A 20,706-nucleotide genomic window follows, 5' to 3' on the forward strand; every position below is an offset into this window, starting at 1 on the left:
CTTCATCATCTCCCAAGCAATTTGTGTTCCTAAGAGTAGCTTCTATTCATTATTGGTCTCAGTTACTCTTTTTAATTTTAGGAGCTGATGTTTTGTTATGAACTGATTTGTTGATTTGTTTTATACAACTGCTCATGGCTTTTTCCTATGATCAACTACTTGATGTATCCCCTTGAATTGATTTCTGATATATAAAATACAATATATTTTCATACAAATAGGATTTCCCGTGTGCTTCTTATCTTTTCTTTGTGATTAATATCAATACATATCACTGTTATCCTTTGGATACATTTGCGTTAGATTGCTGATAACAAACTCAATGACCTATGCTAACTAATAAATTGAACTAGTGTACAAACAAAATCCCTTGTAGACAATCCTCACCCTGTACTGTTTACCGCCCAAGCCTACAAGGGTTTATTGGGTTACCCAAATTCTTTAATGTCCACAGAAACTGGCTGAAGGCCATTTCATTAGATGATAACCAAACTAAGGGCTACTGGGATTATGCGATTCTGCAGCAGCAGTGTTTTCCACACAAATATACTTTGACCAAACTTGCCACATAGTCCATCTGCTGCATAATTTGCAAATTCTAGGAAAATAAAAATGTTCTTGCTCAAAAGTTACAAAACAAATATGCCACACCTGGTGCTGCACATTGGTACATCATTTGCAAACGTTGTCTGGTCGCTTTACAGTTGTTCATGCTGTATTTCACGTACCACTGTGGTGAAAATTTTGTAAAGACCAAATTAGAGTGTGTTGAAGTGATAACATTGTGAACTAATATGGCCACAAAATGCACCGAGTTAAGTTATTTTAATTCGCTTTTCTAGCTGCATAATTTGTTGCTCCATTACTGCATAATTTCAGCGACTTCTTTCAAAGTACACTATAGATGTTGTAGGGTAGTGCCTAAGGAATTTCCACTCCTCTCACTATCCCATAATGTGATCATTTATGCTGTCCAGAAACACTAGGCTCTCTTTTACCAAAGGTTCACTGCTTTCGAATGTTTTGTTAATGTTAATTCTAAAACATAGCATGTAATTAAAATTTACCACCAAGAAAAGCAGAAAAAATTGCAAATATTTTTGAAAGATAATCCAACATTTGTGTGCCAAGAGTTAAATGAGCAGAAATAATGCGCGGTCTGTGTAGAGTAATGTAATTACTGCATTCATTTTTTGGGGGATCTGTTTATTAGTGGTTTTTCATGAAACATTTACATCCAGTAAGTTAACATAGGCTCAGTACAGGGGTATTCGTTAATTGTTGTACATTACGAGCATCAGTTTATGCAAGCATTCCCTAATCAGTTTTTCTACCCCTTGATACATGTTCTGAATAGTGTATGCAATGCATAACAAGAAAAGGCATTCTACATAAAGGAGCCCTATATGTAGGGTAAACCGTGATAATCGCTATAATATTGCCGTACATCACATTGACACTGCAGCTCGCTTGTGAATTGTGGAGCCACGAGTCTCCATGTTAAACAGTCGTGAATTGCTATACACCATGCAGTCGTAGATCAAACCATGTAACGCTAGGTTAATATCAACAGGATAACCAACAAAAGGAAAGCGGGGAAGGTTCGCTGTTGCTCCATGCAGTTTCTAGTTGCTATATAATGAATACTATTATTGCCTTGGTTTTCTATTGTTCACCTTCAGGATCAATATAACTATGGGATTCCTTGGTTGTGGGTGCGCATGGGTTTATTTGCAGATTAGATTTCGTCATTATCAATATCCCCTTCAGAACTGAAAGCCGATTGTAGGGCCATCAATATTGCATCCCAGTTAGATGCAATAGGGAATTTACGCAAGCCCAAAGTGTCCTCCCTGTGGAGAGATACTCCTTCTGCCCTAGCCAAGTTAAGTATTGAGTAGAACCAGGCCTGTAGAGATGGGGGTTCACCAGATTTCCAGCTCTTGTGATGAGACGCTTGGCTACCACTACTAGGCCAAGGACCAAAAATCTAGTGGTGGCTCGGGTTCATGCAAATGTGCCAGGTAACGCAGACCTGCCGTGAGTTTGAGAGCACTCTATCAGTGCACTCGGACAGGTACTTGTATCCCCTTCCCAGTAGCAGCGCAGCGCACGACCATAGCATATGTAGGGTATCATCATCACACAGACTGCATTGGGGGCAACATGCATCTTGTCTATGATAATGCTGAATAATTCTGTCTGGTGTAAGATCTGCCCTGTGTGATATGTAATACTGGATCAATCGGAAACTTTTGTTGCGAGGGATGAATGTGGTACTCGCTAGTACCGTGTCCTATTCCTTGTGTGTGCATGGGAGGGCCAAATCGGTTTCCCAGCGAGTTCGCAGGGGTGCCAAGTCTACCACAGTCTGTGTATGGAGTGCATCAGCGAACCATCTAGTAAGATGTCTCCCTACACCCAAGGCATGTATATATTGCATTATGAGATGTGTTTGTAACTCTTGTGCAATGTCTCCCCAGTGTCGTTGCAATGTGTTTATCCATAATGTGTGACTAATAAAAAGACCCATCTATATTCCCTCTTCCTCCACTAAGCATTCGTACATCATTAGTGTACCGTCGAGGTAGAGGTCGCCTATGGTGTGAATACCCGCCTCATGCCAGTTCATGAGTTCAGCCGGCATAGTCGTCCTGCTACACCTTAGGCATTCCCAGTAATGGAAATGCTGGTGCATATGGTGTGATGTGCTTGGTAAGAAACGGACATGGACGGAAACAGCAGTGGGCCACCTGTACTAGCAATGGAAGCGTCTTGGGTGGCCTGACATATGGGTGGAAAAGATAAGGTATTGCACCTAAGGTGAAAAACCAAAGGTGGTGATGGACGGAGCGTTGACAATACACTCACCCCCATTCAACTGATCTGGGTTTAATCCATCACCGTTCTTTAGCTCACTCTGCCACCCCAGTTCAGACATGGCCATATGCAAATCAGTCTGACCCTGTGCCTCATGGGAACAGTCCAGCCCGAACTGCCAAGCCATGTCTTCCCTGGACCGGAATCAAGCTTCCTAGGACCGGTTTCTGGCATTACAGCCGTCTTCAGCCAGGCTTGCTTGACTCTAGTGGCAAAGTGAGCAAGGGACTCACGTCTGAGCATACCCTGCCAACTTAGGGCGAACAAAGAAAAACCAAAGGTGGTGATGGACGGAGCGTTGACAATACAAACACTCACCCCCAGTCAACTGATCTGGTGTATGGAGGACAATTCTCTACTGTGTCTGAGAGGTGTAGTTTGGCTACCCATCTGGCGAACCACTGTATCTGGGACACAGCAATTACTACATCCATGGCCCTTGATTTAACAGGGCACTCCAAATATGAGCCAAGTTGCAGCAAAGAATGTTTAGTTCTGGTGCTAGAGACGCTCCACTCAGGACACAAGGCTCGTCATGTCCACCTTTGTTTACTCCCTCGTGTTGTGGCTAACTTCCAGGAGGACATAGAAAAACCCTTCATCCGAGACCGGGAAAAAGGGACAACAAGGAGCTATATCTGTATTGGTGGCACAGTTTATTGCATCTCCGCTCTCTCTGACCCGCCCTAGTCTTGTGTGTAAGTGTCTGGCTGCTCTCCATTAATCAGCTCTCTGTCCTTTCTCAGGTTCACCATCCTCTTCTCGCATGGCAATGCTGTAGACCTTGGACAGATGAGCAGCTTCTACATTGGCCTGGGCACACGGATCAACTGCAACATCTTCTCCTACGACTACTCCGGCTACGGGGTCAGCACCGGGAGAGCTTCTGAGAAGAACATTTACGCCGATATCGACGCAGCGTGGCAGGCCTTAAGGACAAGGTAAGTGTTTCCACATGCAGATCTTGAGGAAGAGATGAGAGTTTAAACAGGTGGTCTTGATGACGAGGCTCATTTCTACATAGTCAGACTTTGAGAATGAAATGAGTGAGTGCCTGGGGTGACCATAAAGACTGCGAGCATCTGCACAGGCAGACCTTGATGAGTTTGCGAGTGTCGGCAGAGGCAGGCCTTGATGAGTTTGCGAGTGTCGGCAGAGGCAGGCCTTGATGAGTTTGCGAGTGTCGGCAGAGGCAGGCCTTGATGAGTTTGCGAGTGTCGGCAGAGGCAGGCCTTGATGAGTTTGCGAGTGTCGGCAGAGGCAGGCCTTGATGAGTTTGCGAGTGTCGGCAGAGGCAGGCCTTGATGAGTTTGCGAGTGTCTGCAGAGGCAGGCCTTGATGAGTTTGCGAGTGTCTGCAGAGGCAGGCCTTGATGAGTTTGCGAGTGTCTGCAGAGGCAGGCCTTGATGAGTTTGCGAGTGTCTGCAGAGGCAGGCCTTGATGAGTTTGCGAGTGTCTGCAGATGCAGGCCTTGATGAGCAGGCGAGTGTCTGCAGATGCAGGCCTTGATGAGCAGGCGAGTGTCTGCAGATGCAGGCCTTGATGAGCAGGCGAGTGTCGGCAGAGGCAGGCCTTGATGAGCAGGCGAGTGTCGGCAGAGGCAGGCCTTGATGAGCAGGCGAGTGTCGGCAGAGGCAGGCCCTGATGAGCAGGCGAGTGTCGGCAGAGGCAGGCCCTGATGAGCAGGCGAGTGTCGGCAGAGGCAGGCCTTGATGAGCAGGCGAGTGTCGGCAGAGGCAGGCCTTGATGAGCAGGCGAGTGTCGGCAGAGGCAGGCCTTGATGAGCAGGCGAGTGTCGGCAGAGGCAGGCCTTGATGAGCAGGCGAGTGTCGGCAGAGGCAGGCCTTGATGAGCAGGCGAGTGTCGGCAGAGGCAGGCCTTTATGAGCAGGCGAGCGTCTGCACAGGCAGGCCTTTATGAGCAGGCGAGCGTCTGCACTGGCAGGCCTTGACGAGGAGGCGAGTGTCTGCACTGGCAGGCCTTGACGAGGAGGCGAGTGTCTGCACTGGCAGGCCTTGACGAGGAGGCGAGTGTCTGCACTGGCAGGCCTTGACGAGGAGGCGAGTGTCTGCACTGGCAGGCCTTGACGAGGAGGCGAGTGTCTGCACTGGCAGGCCTTGACGAGGAAGCGAGTGTCTGCACTGGCAGGCCTTGATGAGGAGACGAGTGTCTGCACTGGCAGGCCCTGATGAGCAGGCGAGTGTCTACAGAGGCCCACCTGAAGACAAGTTAAGCATCTGGACAACCAGGTGTTGAGAAAAAAGTGAGTGAGTACACAAGGTGGCCTTGAGGACAAATTGAGTGTCTGCACAGGAAGCATGTAGAAGGAGGTATTCCTATGCACAGAGAATGTCTTGAAAATAAAGTGGGTATTCGCTCTGGGTGGACTTGAGACGAAGTGAGTGTAGGAAAAAGTAGGCTTCAATGGAGAGACGTTACTCTATAAAGGCCATTTCTGTGAGTGTCTGCACTGGCAGGCTTTGAGAATGTTGTGAGTTCCACTCTTAAGAGACTTTAAAAGAACCATCCTGCTAGTGATGTCAATGTAAGTTTCAGTTCCCCTGCAGACCATCTAGCAAAGGAACTCTCTGGAATTTCCTTTGACGATTGTTAGCGATGCAGTATTGGGTAAAGAGAAAAAAAATGTTCTCCACACTGAATGGTCCCTTTAAGAGTGAAGAGAATATCAACACCTGAAGCTTTGAAAACGAAGTGAGCAGCTGCACAGGAGAGCTTCAGCAAGTAGGCTTTGAGGATGAGCTTACACTGTGCAGGGAGGCCTATAAAACATTAACTCAGTAAAGGTGGGCCGCAGAGCTCAGTACAAGCTGGCTGCACATACATTTCAAATACAATAATAATGAACGAAGTGAGGGTGATTGAGGAAAGTAACACTAAGATAAAATGGAACAAATGCCGAGCTAGCAATTCCAGGAAAAAAATATAGAAATGCAAATTGAGTTTGTACAAAATTATAAAATGTTAGCACTATGCAAAGGTGTACTGCAGGGCGCACGTTGTATACCATTCAGCGAACATATACAAGGGCAACTGTGGGGGTGAATTTTATAGAAACGATAAGACAGAAGTCCAAAACAGGCAAGGTAGAACGTTGCTCAAAGAAGGGCCTTTTCTTGGTTTAGTGTGAATCAATAAGGTAGTTTTTATTAAATTAGCATTTAAAAAAGGTGTTCGGGCTGGGCATAAAGAGGTTGCATTTTAGAGATAGCAGGGCGGTTAATTTTTAGATCTACAGATTCGCAAATGCACTCAAAAAAAATAAAGGCCAATCATTGTCTGAGGGACCTTTCCTTCTGTCCTGCATTGCAGATTCACAAATCTGTTGCGTTGTGATTGGCAGACTGTCACAGAAACATGTTTGTGCAGCTGCCATTACCCTACACAGTGCAAGGAGCACCATGTTGGAAAAAATCAAAAGATCCAGGACATATGGGGGGCACCCTGACACCCCCCCCCCTCCCAGGCCTATGTGTTCTGCTGTCTTTAAAGGTGATGTCCACAAACATTGGCATATGGCCATTTAATTGGACCATAGTAAGGGCCACTAAAATTATGTGATTGTGCTGCAGCAGCATTTTCCATATAAATGTGCTTTTACCATACTAGCCACATATTCCATCTGCTGCATCATTTGCCGAGTCTAGCAAAAGAAAATGTTCCTTGCTCAAAAGTTACAAAAAAAACAAATATGCCACATATGGTGCTGCGCAGTGGTAGTGGTAAGTGCTGACTGGTCTCCTTACAGGAAAATAGTATTATGTGCTCTACTGCTACTCTTGGGCAATGGCCACAGGCGGGCATTGGCCACGTGCAGCAGGTTGGAGCAAGGCCTAGTCAAGTCCGACCCCGACTGCACTCTACCATTGGCCATCTGGGGCGCAGGTTGGGCGATCAAACTCTGTCGTGCTAGGGCTGAGGCAGCGCACTGTGGGTAGCGGAGCATTGCGGGATGCCACTCATGTTGGGTTGGGAGGCTAATCCTTGTGGCCAGTCTGCACTAAACACAACCGAAGGCTGTGCTCAGTGGGGCTTGGCCACTGGGGTGGGTTGAATGATGGCCCTAGCGAGAGAACAGTCCCTGCAGCTAACACCCTGCCATGGTGAGAGGTCAGACCCTGCAGCAAATCCCAGCTGTTTAGGGCGGAAGTCCATATAGATTGGGAGGTTGTCCACCTGTGGATGGTGGGCACAGGTTCATACCAGAGGCTAGGCCAACGCCGCCAGTGCCCACTTGCATAGTGTGGGTAGACAACCTGCGGTGAGATAGGGGCAGGACCTGGCTGGGAGACAGACCGCGCGGCTAACCCATGCTGCAGAAGCCCATGTGACCGTTGAAGAACAGGTGAATGTACACGGAGGCATTGAAAATAAAGTGAGTGTGTGAACAGGGAGCCTTTATAAACGAAATTGGAGTCTGCACAAGTATACCTTGAGCATTAAATGAGTGTCTGCACAGAGAGGATATGAGAATTATGTGACAATCTTCGTAGGATTTCCCAGAGAATGATGTGAAAGTCAGCACAGGGAGGCTCTGAGAAGCAAGTGATTGTCTCTAGATTATGGCCTGGAGAATGGAGTTAATGTCTACAGAGTATGGCCTTGACAATGATGCCATTACAGTGGTGCATGGCTGCAAGCCAGGCCTTTAATGTTTGCCCAGGAAGGTCTTAAAAACAAATTGGGTGTGTTCCTAGAAGGACCCCGACAAATCATGCACATGCCAAAGCAGATTCTAAGAAGGTGATTTAGGTCTATCCATGTAGACCCTCAAAATTTGGTCTCTGCGCAGGTGGACCCTCGAATTAGTGCATCTGCCAAGGCATGCCCTCCGAACGTGGTGCCATTGTCTAGGCGGGCCCTCTGAGCACGGTGTGTCTTACGATGTGGGTCCGCAGGAGGCGGGCCCTCAGAATGAAGTTCGCCTGTCTTGGTAGGCCCTGAGAGAATGACGTGTTTTGTGGAAGCGGGGCTTAAAAACGAATTAAGTCTGAATCCACTGATGTCTTAAGATTGAGGTGTCAGTCTGTCCAGGCAGGCCCTGGGAATGAAGCAAGTGCATGCTTGCGTACCATGTCTCAGGAAGAAGGTGGCGATTGTCTGCTAGAAACCCTAAGATTGAGCTGTGTCGAGGCGTGTCTTGGGAGTGGAGTGAGTGTCTTAACAGATGGAGCCTTGAAAACAAGGCTGGCGCCTTTCCAGGCAGGCTCTAAAAATGTGGCGAGTTGTCTTTCTAGGGAGGCCTTGAAAATTAGGTGTTGGCTGAGGAAAGCCCTAAAACAGGGCGAGTGCATATCTGCCTATGTAGTAGCTGAGAATATGTCATTAGTGATTACATCCAAGCACAGGAGATGGTTTTGTACAGAATGCATCCTGAAGTCATGTATTTCGAGGTCCGCTTATATGTGATAATGAAGAAAAAGGAGAGAAAATGAAATGAAACAATTGCCCAGGGTCACACAATTTGGTCAAGTGGAGAGGCCGAGATTCATCCTATGTTTTCTGGTTTCACATTGCTCAATTGAGTTCAGCCAGTAGATACACATTCTTCGCTTCCTCTACACCCACTTTACACGCCCCCTTCCCCGCTGGCATCATTGCGGCCCTCGGGAAAATGTTTGTGAGTACCCATGCCTTACGAGAGCTGCGAGCACTGGCTTGCGCGAGCCGGAGCACGGGTGTTTGCACCAGAAAATGGAGTGAATCTGTTCGCAGCCAGACTTTATAATCTTGGGCTGTGTGCTCTGGCAGGCTGCCCGGCCAAGACATGGGTAAAAGAGAGGACGTCTGGCCAGTCGAGCCCGAAGGACTACTTACAGACTATCCAGGCAGGCCCAAACCCTAAAACCAAGGTTCACAGTCTGCCAGGTGTCTGGTTGGGCAGACCCTGAAAATGGGGTGCGGACAAGGGGGCCCTGGGAATGATGGGAGTACATGCAGTTCCTGGGAATCGGGTGTCTGACTGTCTCTCCGGTTAAACCCTAATGCTAAAAACGAGCCGAGTGTCTGCCCAGACAGATCATCCAGTCTCCAAAAATAGTGTTTCTGCCCTCCTGACCTTGAGGTGAGGTGAGTGCAGGCCCTCTGAACGGGTGAGGGTCTGCCCAAGCCCTTGTGTAGATGCAGGGGCTTGTGTATCTATTCTGTCATGTGGTCACTGCCTCCAAGGTCTGAGATGGCAGCACGCCCAGGCGGGTGTCCAGATCTGCCTTAGCCACGCCCACGCCCCTGTCGAAGAGCTCTTCAGCTCAGTCACTTCTACGCTCCCACCTGTCCACTTCACACAAATCCTGGTCGTTATCCACCCCACTTAACAGCCAGGCAGCTCTGCTCTCCACTGTCAGTGCGGCGCTGCATTTCGGACCCCTCCTCCCCAAACTAGCAGAGCTCTTTCACCCCCCCCCCCTAAACCTGCCCCAGACACCACCAATCTACTCACTATGCTGTGCTGTCTCTTCTCCACGGCCACTTCCTGTCCCAGTTCCCTCCATTTCACAGCCACGCCGCTCTTCTGCACTGATTGCTGTCCTGGACACCCAGAAAAAACCTTCTGCTTGCGATGTGCCATCAAGCCAGTCTGCTGCTGCCACACTGTGTCCAACTGAGGTACTACAGTCCCTCAGATGTAGTCGCATGGGCTAAATACCAATGATGTTCATGGGCGTGGTTTCTCTAGCCAATGTTCATTAAGTCGGTGGTGGCGACATTGTTTGGGAGAAATGTGTATTTTATTCCTCGAGTTTCCTTTAAAATTTCGTGAAAGTACGATATCATAGCGAAATTGTATTTGCCAGTCTCTTGTGAGAGTCTTGGCAGGAGATGGGTTCGAGCAGAAAGTGCCTCCTTGGCTAGACATTTTTGTTCAAACGTATCACGGAACGGTTTCTCGTGTTTTTTTTTGTTTTTTTACTACGAAACATGCGCTCAGGTAAAAAAAAAAAGGTGAAATTGCATATTGCCTAATTTCGATTCGTTTCCCACACTTCTTAAAGACGTATTTAACATCTGGCACAGGCCTGCCCCGACACTTCAAAGACTGAGCCCCTCTTTGTCCCCACCAGGTGTTGTCCACGCTGGCCTCCTTGTACTTCCTTTGCCTGATATCAATCAATCAATCACGGCATTTGTAGAGCGCGCTACTCACCCGGAAGGGTCTCAAGGCGCTGGGGGAGAGGGGTAAGTTACTGCTCGAACAGCCAGGTCTTGAGCTGCTTCCTGAAGGAGAGATGGTCTTGGGTTCGCTGTAGGTGGGTGGGGAGGGAGTTCCAAGTCTTGGCCGCCAGGTAGGAGAAGGATCTTCCTCCGGCGGTGGCTCTGCGGATGCGTGGTACGGTGGCGAGGGCGTGGCTGGTCGATGGTAGCTGGCGGGTGGGCATGTAGAAGGTCAGGCGGTCGTTGAGGTACTTGGGCCCCAGGTCGTGGAGAGCCTTGTGTGCGTGGGTGAGGAGTCTGAACTTGATTCTCTTGCTGACGGGGAGCCAGTGCAGGTCTCTCAGGTGTCCGGTGATGTGGCTGTGTCGAGGGATGTCCAGGATGAGTCATGCGGAGGCGTTCTGGATGCGTTGGAGTCTTTTTTGAAGTTTGGCTGTGGTTCCGGCGTAGAGGGTGTTCCCGTAGTCCAATCGGCTGGTGACGAGTGCCTGGGTGACGGTCTTCCTGGTTTCGGTGGGGATCCATCTGAAGATCTTGCGGAGCATGCGCAGGGTGTTGAAGCATGAAGATAAGACGACGTTGACTTGTCTGGTCATCGACAGGGAGGAGTCCAGGATGAAGCCCAGGTTGCGTGCGTGGTCCGTTGGTTTGGGAGTGGTGCCCAGGGCCTGGGGCCACCAGGAGTCGTCCCAGGCGGAGGGTGATGATCCCAGGATGAGGACTTCCGTCTTGTCTGAGTTCAGTTTAAGGCGGTTGTTCTTCATCCAGTCGGCGACGTCTTTCATCCCTTCGTGTAGGTTGGCTCTGGCGGTGGTGGGGTCGTTGGTGAGGGAGAGGATCAGCTGGGTGTAGTCGGCGTAGGAGATGATGTTGAGGTTGTGTTGGCGTGCGATGGCTGCGAGGGGGCTCATGTAGACGTTGAAGAGGGTTGGACTGAGTGAAGATCCTTGTGGTACGCCGCAGATGACTTCGGTGGCCTCGGATCTGAACGGGGGGAGGCGGACTCGCTGGGTTCTTCCGGCGAGGAACGAGATGATCCACTCCAGTGCTTTCTCTCTGATTCCGATGTTGCTGAGGCGTTGAACTAGGGTGCGGTGGCAGACAGTGTCGAACGCCGCAGAAAGGTCCAGGAGGATGAGGGCCGCTGTTTCCCCGTTGTCGATCAGGGTTCTGATGTCGTCGGTGGCTGCGATTAGGGCGGTCTCGGTGCTGTGGTTGGCCCGGAACCCGGACTGCGAGGGGTCGAGGGATCCGTTCGTCTCGAGGAAGGCGGCAAGCTGTCTGTTGACGGTCTTCTCGATGACTTTGGCCGGAAAAGGAAGGAGCGAGATGGGACGGTAGTTCTTGAGGTCGGTGTGGTCCGCCGTTGGTTTCTTCAGGAGGGCGGTCAGCTCGACGTGCTTCCAGCTCTCCGGGAAGGTGGCGGTGTGGAAGGAGGAGGTGATGATGTCTCGGAGATGGGGTGCGATGATGGCGTCGGCTTTGTTGAAGACGTGGTGTGGGCATGGGTCGGTTGGTGATCCGGAGTGGATGGAGTTCATCGTGCGGGTGGTGTCTTCGGTGCTGATCGGGGTCCAGTTGCAGAGGGTGGTGGTGGCGGGCGTTGGTTCGGCGGTAGGGTGCGTGGTCTGTTCGTCGAAGCTGTTGTGTATATCGACGATCTTGCGGTGGAAGAACGAGGCTAGTGAGTTGCAGAGGTCTTGCGAGGGAGTGATGTCGTTATTTCCGGCGCTGGGGTTGGAGAACTCTTTGACGATGCTGAAGAGTTCCTTGCTGTCGTGGGCATTGTTGTCCAGTCGTTCTTTGAGTGCCGTCTTCTTGGTTGCGCGGATCAGCTGGTGGTGTTTGCGGGTTGCGTGCTTGAGGGCGGTCCTGTTGTCTGTGGTGTGGTCGAGCCGCCAGGCTTTCTCGAGGGTGCGGCAGTTCTTCTTGGATTCCTTGAGTTCGTTGGTGAACCAGGGGGTTTTCTTGCTGCCGGGTCTGTTGGTAGGGTTCTTTAGTGATGCGAGGTCATCGGCGCAGGCGGTCAGCCACTTGGTGAGGTTGCTGGCTGCTTCGTTGGGGTCCGTTGTGTTGGTGGGGGTGTTCTGGTTGAGGGAGGAGGTGAGCTGTTCGGCGGTGATCTTGCTCGAGCTTCAGCGGGGAACCTGTTGTGGGTGGTGGTGGGCCGTAGTTCTTCTGAAGCTGAAGTGGACGCAGCTGTGGTCAGTCCAGTGGAGTCCGGTGGCTTGGCTGACGGAGATGTGCTTGCTGGATGAGAAGACGGGGTCAAGCGTGTGGCCGGCGTAGTGGTTGGGGGTGTTCACCAGTTGCTTGAGTCAGAGGTTGGCGAGGTTGTCCAGCAGAGCGGTGGTGTTTCGGTTGTTGTTGTTCTCCAGGTGGAAGTTGAGGTCCCCTAGGAGGGTGTAGTCGGCGGAGGGAAGGGCGTGCGGGCTGATGAAGTCTGCGATGTCTTCGCTGAATTGCGTGCGTGGTCCCGATGGTCGGTAGATGAGGGTGCCTCGGAGGGTCGTCTTGGGGTCGGTGTGTATCTGGAAGTGCAGGTGTTCGGCGGCGGTGAAGGTTTCGTCGGAGTAAGTCGAGATGCGGATGGTGTTCTTGTGTACGATGGCGATGCCTCCTCCTGTCTGGTTGACGCGGTCCTTCCGGGTGATCTTGTATCCGTCCGGGATGGCTATGGCGATGTCGGGCGCTGAGGAGGCGTTCATTCAGGTTTCGGTGAGGAAGGCGACGTCTGGTGTTGTCGCGTCGAGCAGGTCCCAGAGTTCCACGGCGTGCCTGTGGACGGAGCGGGTGTTGAGCAGGATGCACTTCAGGTGGTTGCTGCTGGTGCTCGACTTGGCGGGGGTGGTGCAGGTCCGGTAGCAGGTGAATCGGCAGGCTTGGCAGGCGAAGGGTCCGTGAGTGCGTCTCGGGGTTGCTCGGTAGCAGGCAGGGTTCCGGCCGGTATTGAGTGCGTAGAGTGGCGGCGTCGTAGGTCTATCGGGTATTCTTGCATCGGCGGCTGGGGCCAGGGGTTCTGGCGCTGGGCGCGGTCCAGGCGCGGACGGGCGCAGACGGGCTTGCCTTTGGCGCACAATCGTCGCGGGGGTGACATAAGAGGGCAGCCGGGAGGAGGGTCGACGGCGGGTCGGCCAATTGGCTGTCGGGGGGCGGGGCCGCAGGGAGGCAGCGGCGGGAAACTCTGGTGATCTCGGGCGGGCGGCTCAGCGGCGGCTGGGTCGCCCAGGCGAAGGCAGGCAGGCAGGCAAGTGAAGGCAGCAGGAGGAGCGTGGGGGCGACCAGGCCACAGGAGTGGCACAGTGGACGACCAGAGTGCATTATGCCACAAGTGTCCCAGATTTACCTGAACAATCCTGGCTTTCACTATCTACCCCCAGGATATTTCGGCGGGTTTACTTTTCAGTTAGGGCTGACTGAGACTGAGGGGGCGAGTTTTCATGAGTTTTAAAGCAGGACTGTTTAGCAGCCAGCAGTGAAATATAAAGTCATTCCGTGTGCCTCGGTCGATGAAAAACTGAAGTCTTACTTCTCTTTTCATGTAATTTTGTGGTTTATTAGTTTTCAAAATCTGCCTTCCTAGTGGTGCTTCTTGGATACACTGTATTGTATTGTAATTGCATTTGTATAGCGCTTACTACCCCAGACGAGGCGACACAGCGCTTTTTCGGCGAGTAGCGCACTACTCCGGGACCCATAAAGGATTAGTGTTGAATTAGTATAGTGAAATGAAAGTAATTAAAGTGGTGGATAGGTTAGTCAGTTATTTGGATTCGGAAGGCTAGAAGAGGAAAAACGGTTTGTATTTATATAGCGCTTGTTACCCCTGATGGGCAGTAGCACACTACTCCGGAAACCCATACAGGATTAGTGGTGAATTAGTATGGTGAAATATGAAAGTAATTTTAGTGGTGGATATTAGTCAGTTATTTGGAGTGAGAAGGATAGCGGAGGGATAGAAGGGGGAGAAAGGTTTGTATTCACATAGCGCTTGTTACCCCTTCAGGGGTGTTGAAGCGCTTTTCTGGCGAGTAGCACACTACTCCGGAACCCATGAAAGGATTAGTGTTGAAAATTAGTATAGTGAAAAATGAAGTAATTTGAGTGGTGGATATGTTATTCAGTTATTTAGATAGAGAAGGGTAGCAGCAGGATAGAAGAAGGTAAGAGGTTTGTATTTATTTAGCGCCTGCTACCCCTGATGGGCTTTGAAGCGCTTTTTTTTTTCCGGGTGAGTACTGTGGGAATGTGTGTGTGTGTTGCCATTTGCTGCCACTCTGCATTCGACCCATGTGTCTTAGTTGTGTTTCTGAACAATCATTCTGTTAGAAATATTTAATTGTCACTCTTCCACCATGCCCATGGTATCACAGAGCTAATTCCATGAATTTCTTTCCAGGTATGGCATCTCCCCAGAGAACATCATTCTGTACGGACAGAGTATCGGGACAGTGCCGACGGTGGACCTAGCATCGCGATACGAGTGCGCCGCCGTTGTGCTACACTCGGCGCTCACCTCTGGGATAAGGGTGGCCTTCCCCGACATGAAGAAGACCTACTGCTTCGATGCCTTCCGCAAGTAAGTCCATCCGTGGCACATGGGGAGGGCGCCCCTTAAAAGCAGCAGAGGGTCCTAGAGTACGTGTTAGGCTCGTGAGCTGGCACGTCATTAAAACCCCTCCACGTGACATTGCTCTGAACCCTTTATTCGCTGATGCCAACTTTATCTAAGGCATGGTAGAGACATCTTATCACTTTCTTCTTTAAATACCCCTTTCATATAACTTCACATGATGTCAAGGACTGTGTTGTAATACTGCCTGGGTTACAAGATGTTCCTTTCCTTTTTACTTTGGGAGTTTCGTATAGACAGCGCTGGCCGGACTAATGCAAGAGAGTCCTATATAAAAGTACCCAGCCAACTGACTTGCCTGAAAGGGCTTTCAGGCTGGAGGTGGGCTGTGGGATTCGTTTAGTACTTCTTCTTTCTGAAAGTTAAGGGGGTTAACCATAGTCTGTTCAATAATGAAGGCCCTTGGGCCACAGCATCAGGCCCCTTTCAAGCTGTAGCATCATTGGGGGACTCTGAGTTGGCATTGCTTGGGTGACTGCAGAGAGCGCATAAGATTTTAGTTCTGTTTTCTCCTGCGTGATTTAGGGACACCTTCCTTGAAGCATTTGTTCGTGAGGCATAAAGTCTTGACAGACATCAGTGTAGAGATTTCACAATCCAGTCCCAGATTTTTTTAAACACAACCCACCCCTGGCAAGGGCTGGACGTCACTGTCCTTCCTAAGATTTTCTTGGCGCACGCCAAAGGAATGGGCGGTGACTTCATGTAGCATAGCACTCACAAGACATACATGAGTGACCTTTGTCTTGTGAGAAGTTTCAAACTTGGAAGGAAAAAAACAATGAAGGCAGGCAGAGCCTCCAAGCCAAGATGCAGACTAAGGAGAGCCTTCAGGGTGGTACAATGACCGGGCACTAAAGAGCTTTGAAGAAAAGGGCCGAACAGGATTAAAGGGGAACACAAAGTTAATGTTCAGAACAATGATCTGGTCGAAAAAAGAGATTTGGAAGTATGCGATTCAATGTCTCTTGGTTTTGTCTCATTTTACAAAGCAAAACAGGAAATGTCTCCCGAATGTGTTGGGGAGCAGCCATTATATAATAAAGAAGATGCCATCTTGGCTTGGTCACAGAAATTCCCACCTTCTGGTAGGATGCGCATGGCAGGAAAAAAAACATGATCCACAGTTCAGGACTCCACAAAGCCACGCACCAGCCCAGACTGCTTAGAACCGGCCTTTTCAAAAGACCACCACAATCCGAAACTTAGATTGCCAATGCAGAGAACTAGCGGGTGCACAGTAGCAGACAGTTGGGTATGCTGCGGCTATGCAGTGATATTTTGTTTCCTTATGTTACATTCTTACAAAGTATTGTGTGCCTCTTTTCCACTAAGTGTTTTGAAGAATAGCAAGGAGGGAGAGAAAGATGGCAGCTGTCAAACGTTAAAGTTCAGCTGTTGGAGAAAACAAAAGTGAAAGTCGTTGCACTTGCTGTCAATATTGGCAAAGCCAAGAGGTCTGGCACTGTCTACCGACATTGTGGCATTATCAGTGATTGCTTTGTTTTGGCAAAACATTATTTTTGGGGACGCTGCTGAGCACTTATCAAGTGAAAAAAAAAGAAAAGGTAAACTTGGTTAAAAACGAAAATGTTTTTGGTCTAAAAAAGACACATTGCCATAATAGCTCGTGGCACAGAGGGGACTAGTTTCTGTTTGCATATGCTCCTTCTGAAAGGGCAGAAAACAGCCCCTCACGGTCAAGTTAGCGTACGACTGAGGTGGGCTGACCCACTGTCCCATGCTGTGTGCTGAGTGGGTAGAATTAGAGTGTGGATGACACAAGAATAGACAAAAGGATGGAGAGGGCTCACTGAAAGCCTTTATAAGTAGGTAAAGTATACATACAACTTTATTAAAATCAATAGGTCTTGCCTAATTCCAGACCTAAGAATACATATTCTGGGGCATTCAATGCACAAAAAAGGTTTGGGTTGAACTTCCTCTTTAGATGCCAGTGGCAAAGATATTTTTCCACTGTGCGGTCACCACCACATCAGAGGAGTGCAGCATACTGCTTTCCAATGTATGCACAGCCTTTGAATCTGCAACAAGCTGAGGCTGTAAAAAGAAAATTGCTAGTTGCGTGTCATTTTGCAGCTTGATCCTTGCATACACCTTCTCAACGTCACTGCGGAGGGGGCAGTGTATGCATTAGGACACTGCACAAAATAGGAAAAACATAAATCTGAGGTGAATACTGGAACCAGCTGTATTGTGGGTTTCAGTGGGATGGAGTACAAAGTAATTCTGCACACGTCTATAATCAACCTGAAACAAACTTGCAAAACAAGTTGAAGTATATATTCACCAACACTAAATGTCTAGATTATTCACAGCATGTGCATCTAAAACCGACACATTAGCCGCAATATGATGGTTGCAAGTGGGTGAGTGGGGAAAATGAATAAAGTTGTGTCGGGAATCTATCTTGAGTGTACTTTCCAGATGTTTAGGGTAGGGATGCGCACTGCATCCCCAGGGCCTCATCTGGGACTGGCCAGCGCTGAAGATATATTAGTGTTTCCTCTTACATTGAAGATCAGTCTTTGGCTTCAAACATTGAATTTTAGGAAGTTCCTTGCTTTGTTTCCTACAAATCTCTGATTGGCTTTCTTTACAATCACGGCCTGTTATCTACTTTGTATAACCCATTAAAATGTTTGAGTTTCGAAGCACGAGACTCATAGTTCACATTCGTAGTCCATATACAACACAATTATGTCAGTGTTCCTTTTCTGCAACAGTGCTGGTAAGTCAACAAAAACATATAACTATCTGGTGTGAGTGAGAAGGTGTGACCTGAAGGAATGAACAATTGGTCTGATTGCAGTGTAAACTAGTATGGTGTGTGATGTGTCCAAGCTGTGCACTGCAAGTTCCATGTGTATACATTTGTTTCAGCCGTGTAAAGGGGAGTCATCCCCTGTGGCCTTCGTCAGGTCATATGTATACTTAATTACATGCTATTTTAAGTGAGCATCGCCCTAAAGAGAGAATGTAGTAGAATATTAGCAATCCCTGTTTAATTTACTGCTTTCCTGTACTCTCCTAGTGTTGACAAGGTGTCGAAGATCACCTCCCCGGTCCTGATCATCCATGGCACAGAAGATGAGGTGATCGATTTCTCGCATGGCCTGGCACTGTACGAGCGCTGCCCTAAAGCAGTGGAGCCCCTCTGGGTTGAGGGGGCCGGTCACAATGATATCGAACTCTATACCCAGTACCTGGATCGCCTGCGCCGGTTCATCTCACAAGAACTGCCGAGCTAGCGCACCAGAATAGGTCTGGATGGGATTCATGGGTGCACCTTCGACCGGGATGGCAAGACATTGACCTGCTACTGATCTCACTTGAACTCCACTGTGAAAGAGTGGTTGCAGGAGAACGCTTGAAACACAGGAAGAAACAGAGGAAGCCTGAGAAACGGGTCAAATGACCTGCATACTTTGTTTCCTGACACCCGTGGTTTCCTCGCCAAGCACAACTCCCGGTTCTGAAAGTCAAAACACTACAGCCTGTAAAATGTTCTGATCCACTGTGTTCCGGATTTGCCTACATTCTGAAAAACTAGAAGAATGGACTGGAAAAGCAAAATCTCTGGAACCTGGACTCTAGAGAGATTCCGAATACACCTTTATTCTGTTTTCCCACTTACTCGCCTTCCACCAATGCTACTCCGTACACCCACCTTCTTTTTAAATGGCTCTTCAAGCATTCAGCCCTATACCCAGACCCTGTTCTGGGTAACTGGAAAATGTCTCCTTTTTAGCTGTGAAGACATTCATGATTGAACAACTTGGCACATGCCAAAGGATCTGCCAAACTTTTTTTGATCCTATAAATGATAAATACCAGCAATAAAATATGTCATTGGGTAGGAGACGAGTGTGACTGAGTACGGCAGAGAAGTTGAAGGTATCCCATGAGCTGCTTGGCCCTCTTGGGTTTGTCGATTGCATGATGGCAACAAAGACGGACAAGCAGATCCTACTTTGCCTTAAATCTTGTCTGTGGGTAAAAAGATGTATATTTCCTTAAGGAATATTGCATTTAAAGAACAGGAGAATTATGAAATATTTACTTATCGCAAAAAATAAACCCCTGCATTTTATGAATGCGGAGAATCGAGAATGAACCCCAAGCACTGCAGAAGAAATTGTATACTGAATGTGGAGTGAGTCCTAAAGGCAAGGCTTGAGCCTTAGAAAAAGATCAGCCCCGTTCATTCTCTCCCCCTTCTTGCCCCAGCAACTGTAGCTCATCATAAGAGATTCCTTCATCAGCAGTTCGGGTCCTGACGGTGTTTCCAGGTTACTGTTTTCAACTACGAAAGTACTGAACAATAAAAACAAAAACCCCTCTAAAGTACTCGGCTTCACTGTGGAAGGAAGAGAACATTACAGAGTTCAAGATTTTTAACTTTTTATTTGGTGTCGTTTGGTTGAGCCATAACCTCATCGTTTCCAGCGTATTAAAGATTTAAAGCATTATGTATACATCCTTTTAGTGTTGTGGTTTCTGTTTGCACTATTTGCAGGGCGTGTGAGCTACCAGTATGGGGCCTTTTTTTACTCTTTCTATGTTCTTGACTCAAATTGTGAGGGTTTTTTTGTTGGTGGGTTTTTTTGTTGGTGGGGGGGCACCCAGTGTGTTTCAGTTGTTACTAGGCAATACCTTCACCTATTGTCACTCCCCACTGGTGCCCTAGGCCACCAATACTTTTTAACTCCAAATTGGATGCTTAACTGAGCAGGGTTTAGTCAAGTCGAGCAGGCAGGGGTTAGAATGTCTTAAATAGTGCGAGAAGAGGAAAATAACTTATTACCAGGTTAGGTGTAAATGGCAGCTAATATTAGGATGGAAAAAGAAATACAAATGTGGCTAGCCCCTCTGTGGCTGAGATACAACCCAAAATGTTTCATAGTGGTAACCCGGATTGAAGCGTATAGCAAATGGTACATCGGGTGCTCTCTGTAACCTTAGGAACTCATAAACGCAATTGTGTCAAGAGGACAGCGGGCCAAATACAACGATTTGGTAGCAAACTGATCAAGTTAGCGGTGCTGAGCTGAAGTGGCTAAACTGATCTGCTTTGAAATGGCAGGCATGACGTCAGTACAGACTGGTCTTGGATTTTAAGTATAAACATACACAATTGTAATAACTGGGACTGTAGTATATAGCAAATTTATAAAAGAAGACCTCAGAAAATGACAACATAGGACCTGTGCCTGGATTCAGTATGAGGAGCCTAGCAGGATTCTGGTGTTGATCCCCCAAATTCCTTGCAATTACTTTTCCAGAGCTGGGTGGTCTGTTCACTGACAAATGAGGGTAAGGGTAAAAAAGAGAGACCTAGGATGTTTCATTGTAGAACAGGAACAGGGTGAAGATTACTCGTTTCAATGGGAATCGTCCTTCGCCTGTAAACTGGCAAGTAAAGGAAAGAAGCATGCATTCTAATAAAGGGCACAGGTGGGGCAAGAAGGTGCAGAGATAGACAGGCTGAGTAACTTCAGGTTCCTGCAGTCTGGCATCGTATGGGAACCTTGTGAGTACTGGGACAATCCCCGCGACTCTGAAGGAACCAGGCAGGAGAATGCTATTCCGAACAGAACAAAATAATCAGTCAGCCAAGACTGGTTGCAATGTGGAGGAGCACCAATAACCCCAACAAGAAGAGAAGGGGGAAAACCAAGGTGTTGCGCAGGAGGCAGTGATGGCCGCATTGAAAGCGGGAAGCCAGTATAACATGCAAGAGTTGCCAGGCACCCGCTTCCAAGTCTTGTCTGTAGTTATAGAGACCAGGAAGGAAGCACATGTACTCCTGCTTTCTGTCCTAACCCGGAAGTGACTAATACTGCATCCTGTGATAGGTGTGCCCCAGCCACCAAAAGCTGACCTTCCATAGTCTTCAGCCTGTTTCACATACCCAGCGGCCATTTTAATCTTCAATGTCGTTTAAAATGTCGAACCTGTTTTCGTGTATGCGTGAACCTGACAAGCCAGAGAAAGCATCG

The 20,706-nt window shown here is 48.7% G+C and overlaps 1 protein-coding gene across 1 annotated transcript in view; it reads left to right on the plus strand.

Moving 5' to 3' along the window:
* Positions 1–19,182, plus strand: part of ABHD17A (abhydrolase domain containing 17A, depalmitoylase) — a 100,506-nt gene extending 81,324 nt beyond the window's left edge. The window contains exons 2-4 of the mRNA XM_078670125.1: positions 3,627–3,821; positions 14,450–14,629; positions 17,739–19,182. Coding sequence (XP_078526251.1) covers positions 3,627–3,821; positions 14,450–14,629; positions 17,739–17,955 — 592 coding nt within the window. The 3' untranslated portion in view covers positions 17,956–19,182. The remainder of the gene's footprint in view (positions 1–3,626; positions 3,822–14,449; positions 14,630–17,738) is intronic.
* Positions 19,183–20,706: the final 1,524 nt, after the last annotated feature.

The sequence above is a fragment of the Lissotriton helveticus genome, chromosome 12 (assembly GCF_964261635.1).
Source record: "Lissotriton helveticus chromosome 12, aLisHel1.1, whole genome shotgun sequence".
NCBI classification, from domain to species: domain Eukaryota; kingdom Metazoa; phylum Chordata; class Amphibia; order Caudata; family Salamandridae; genus Lissotriton; species Lissotriton helveticus.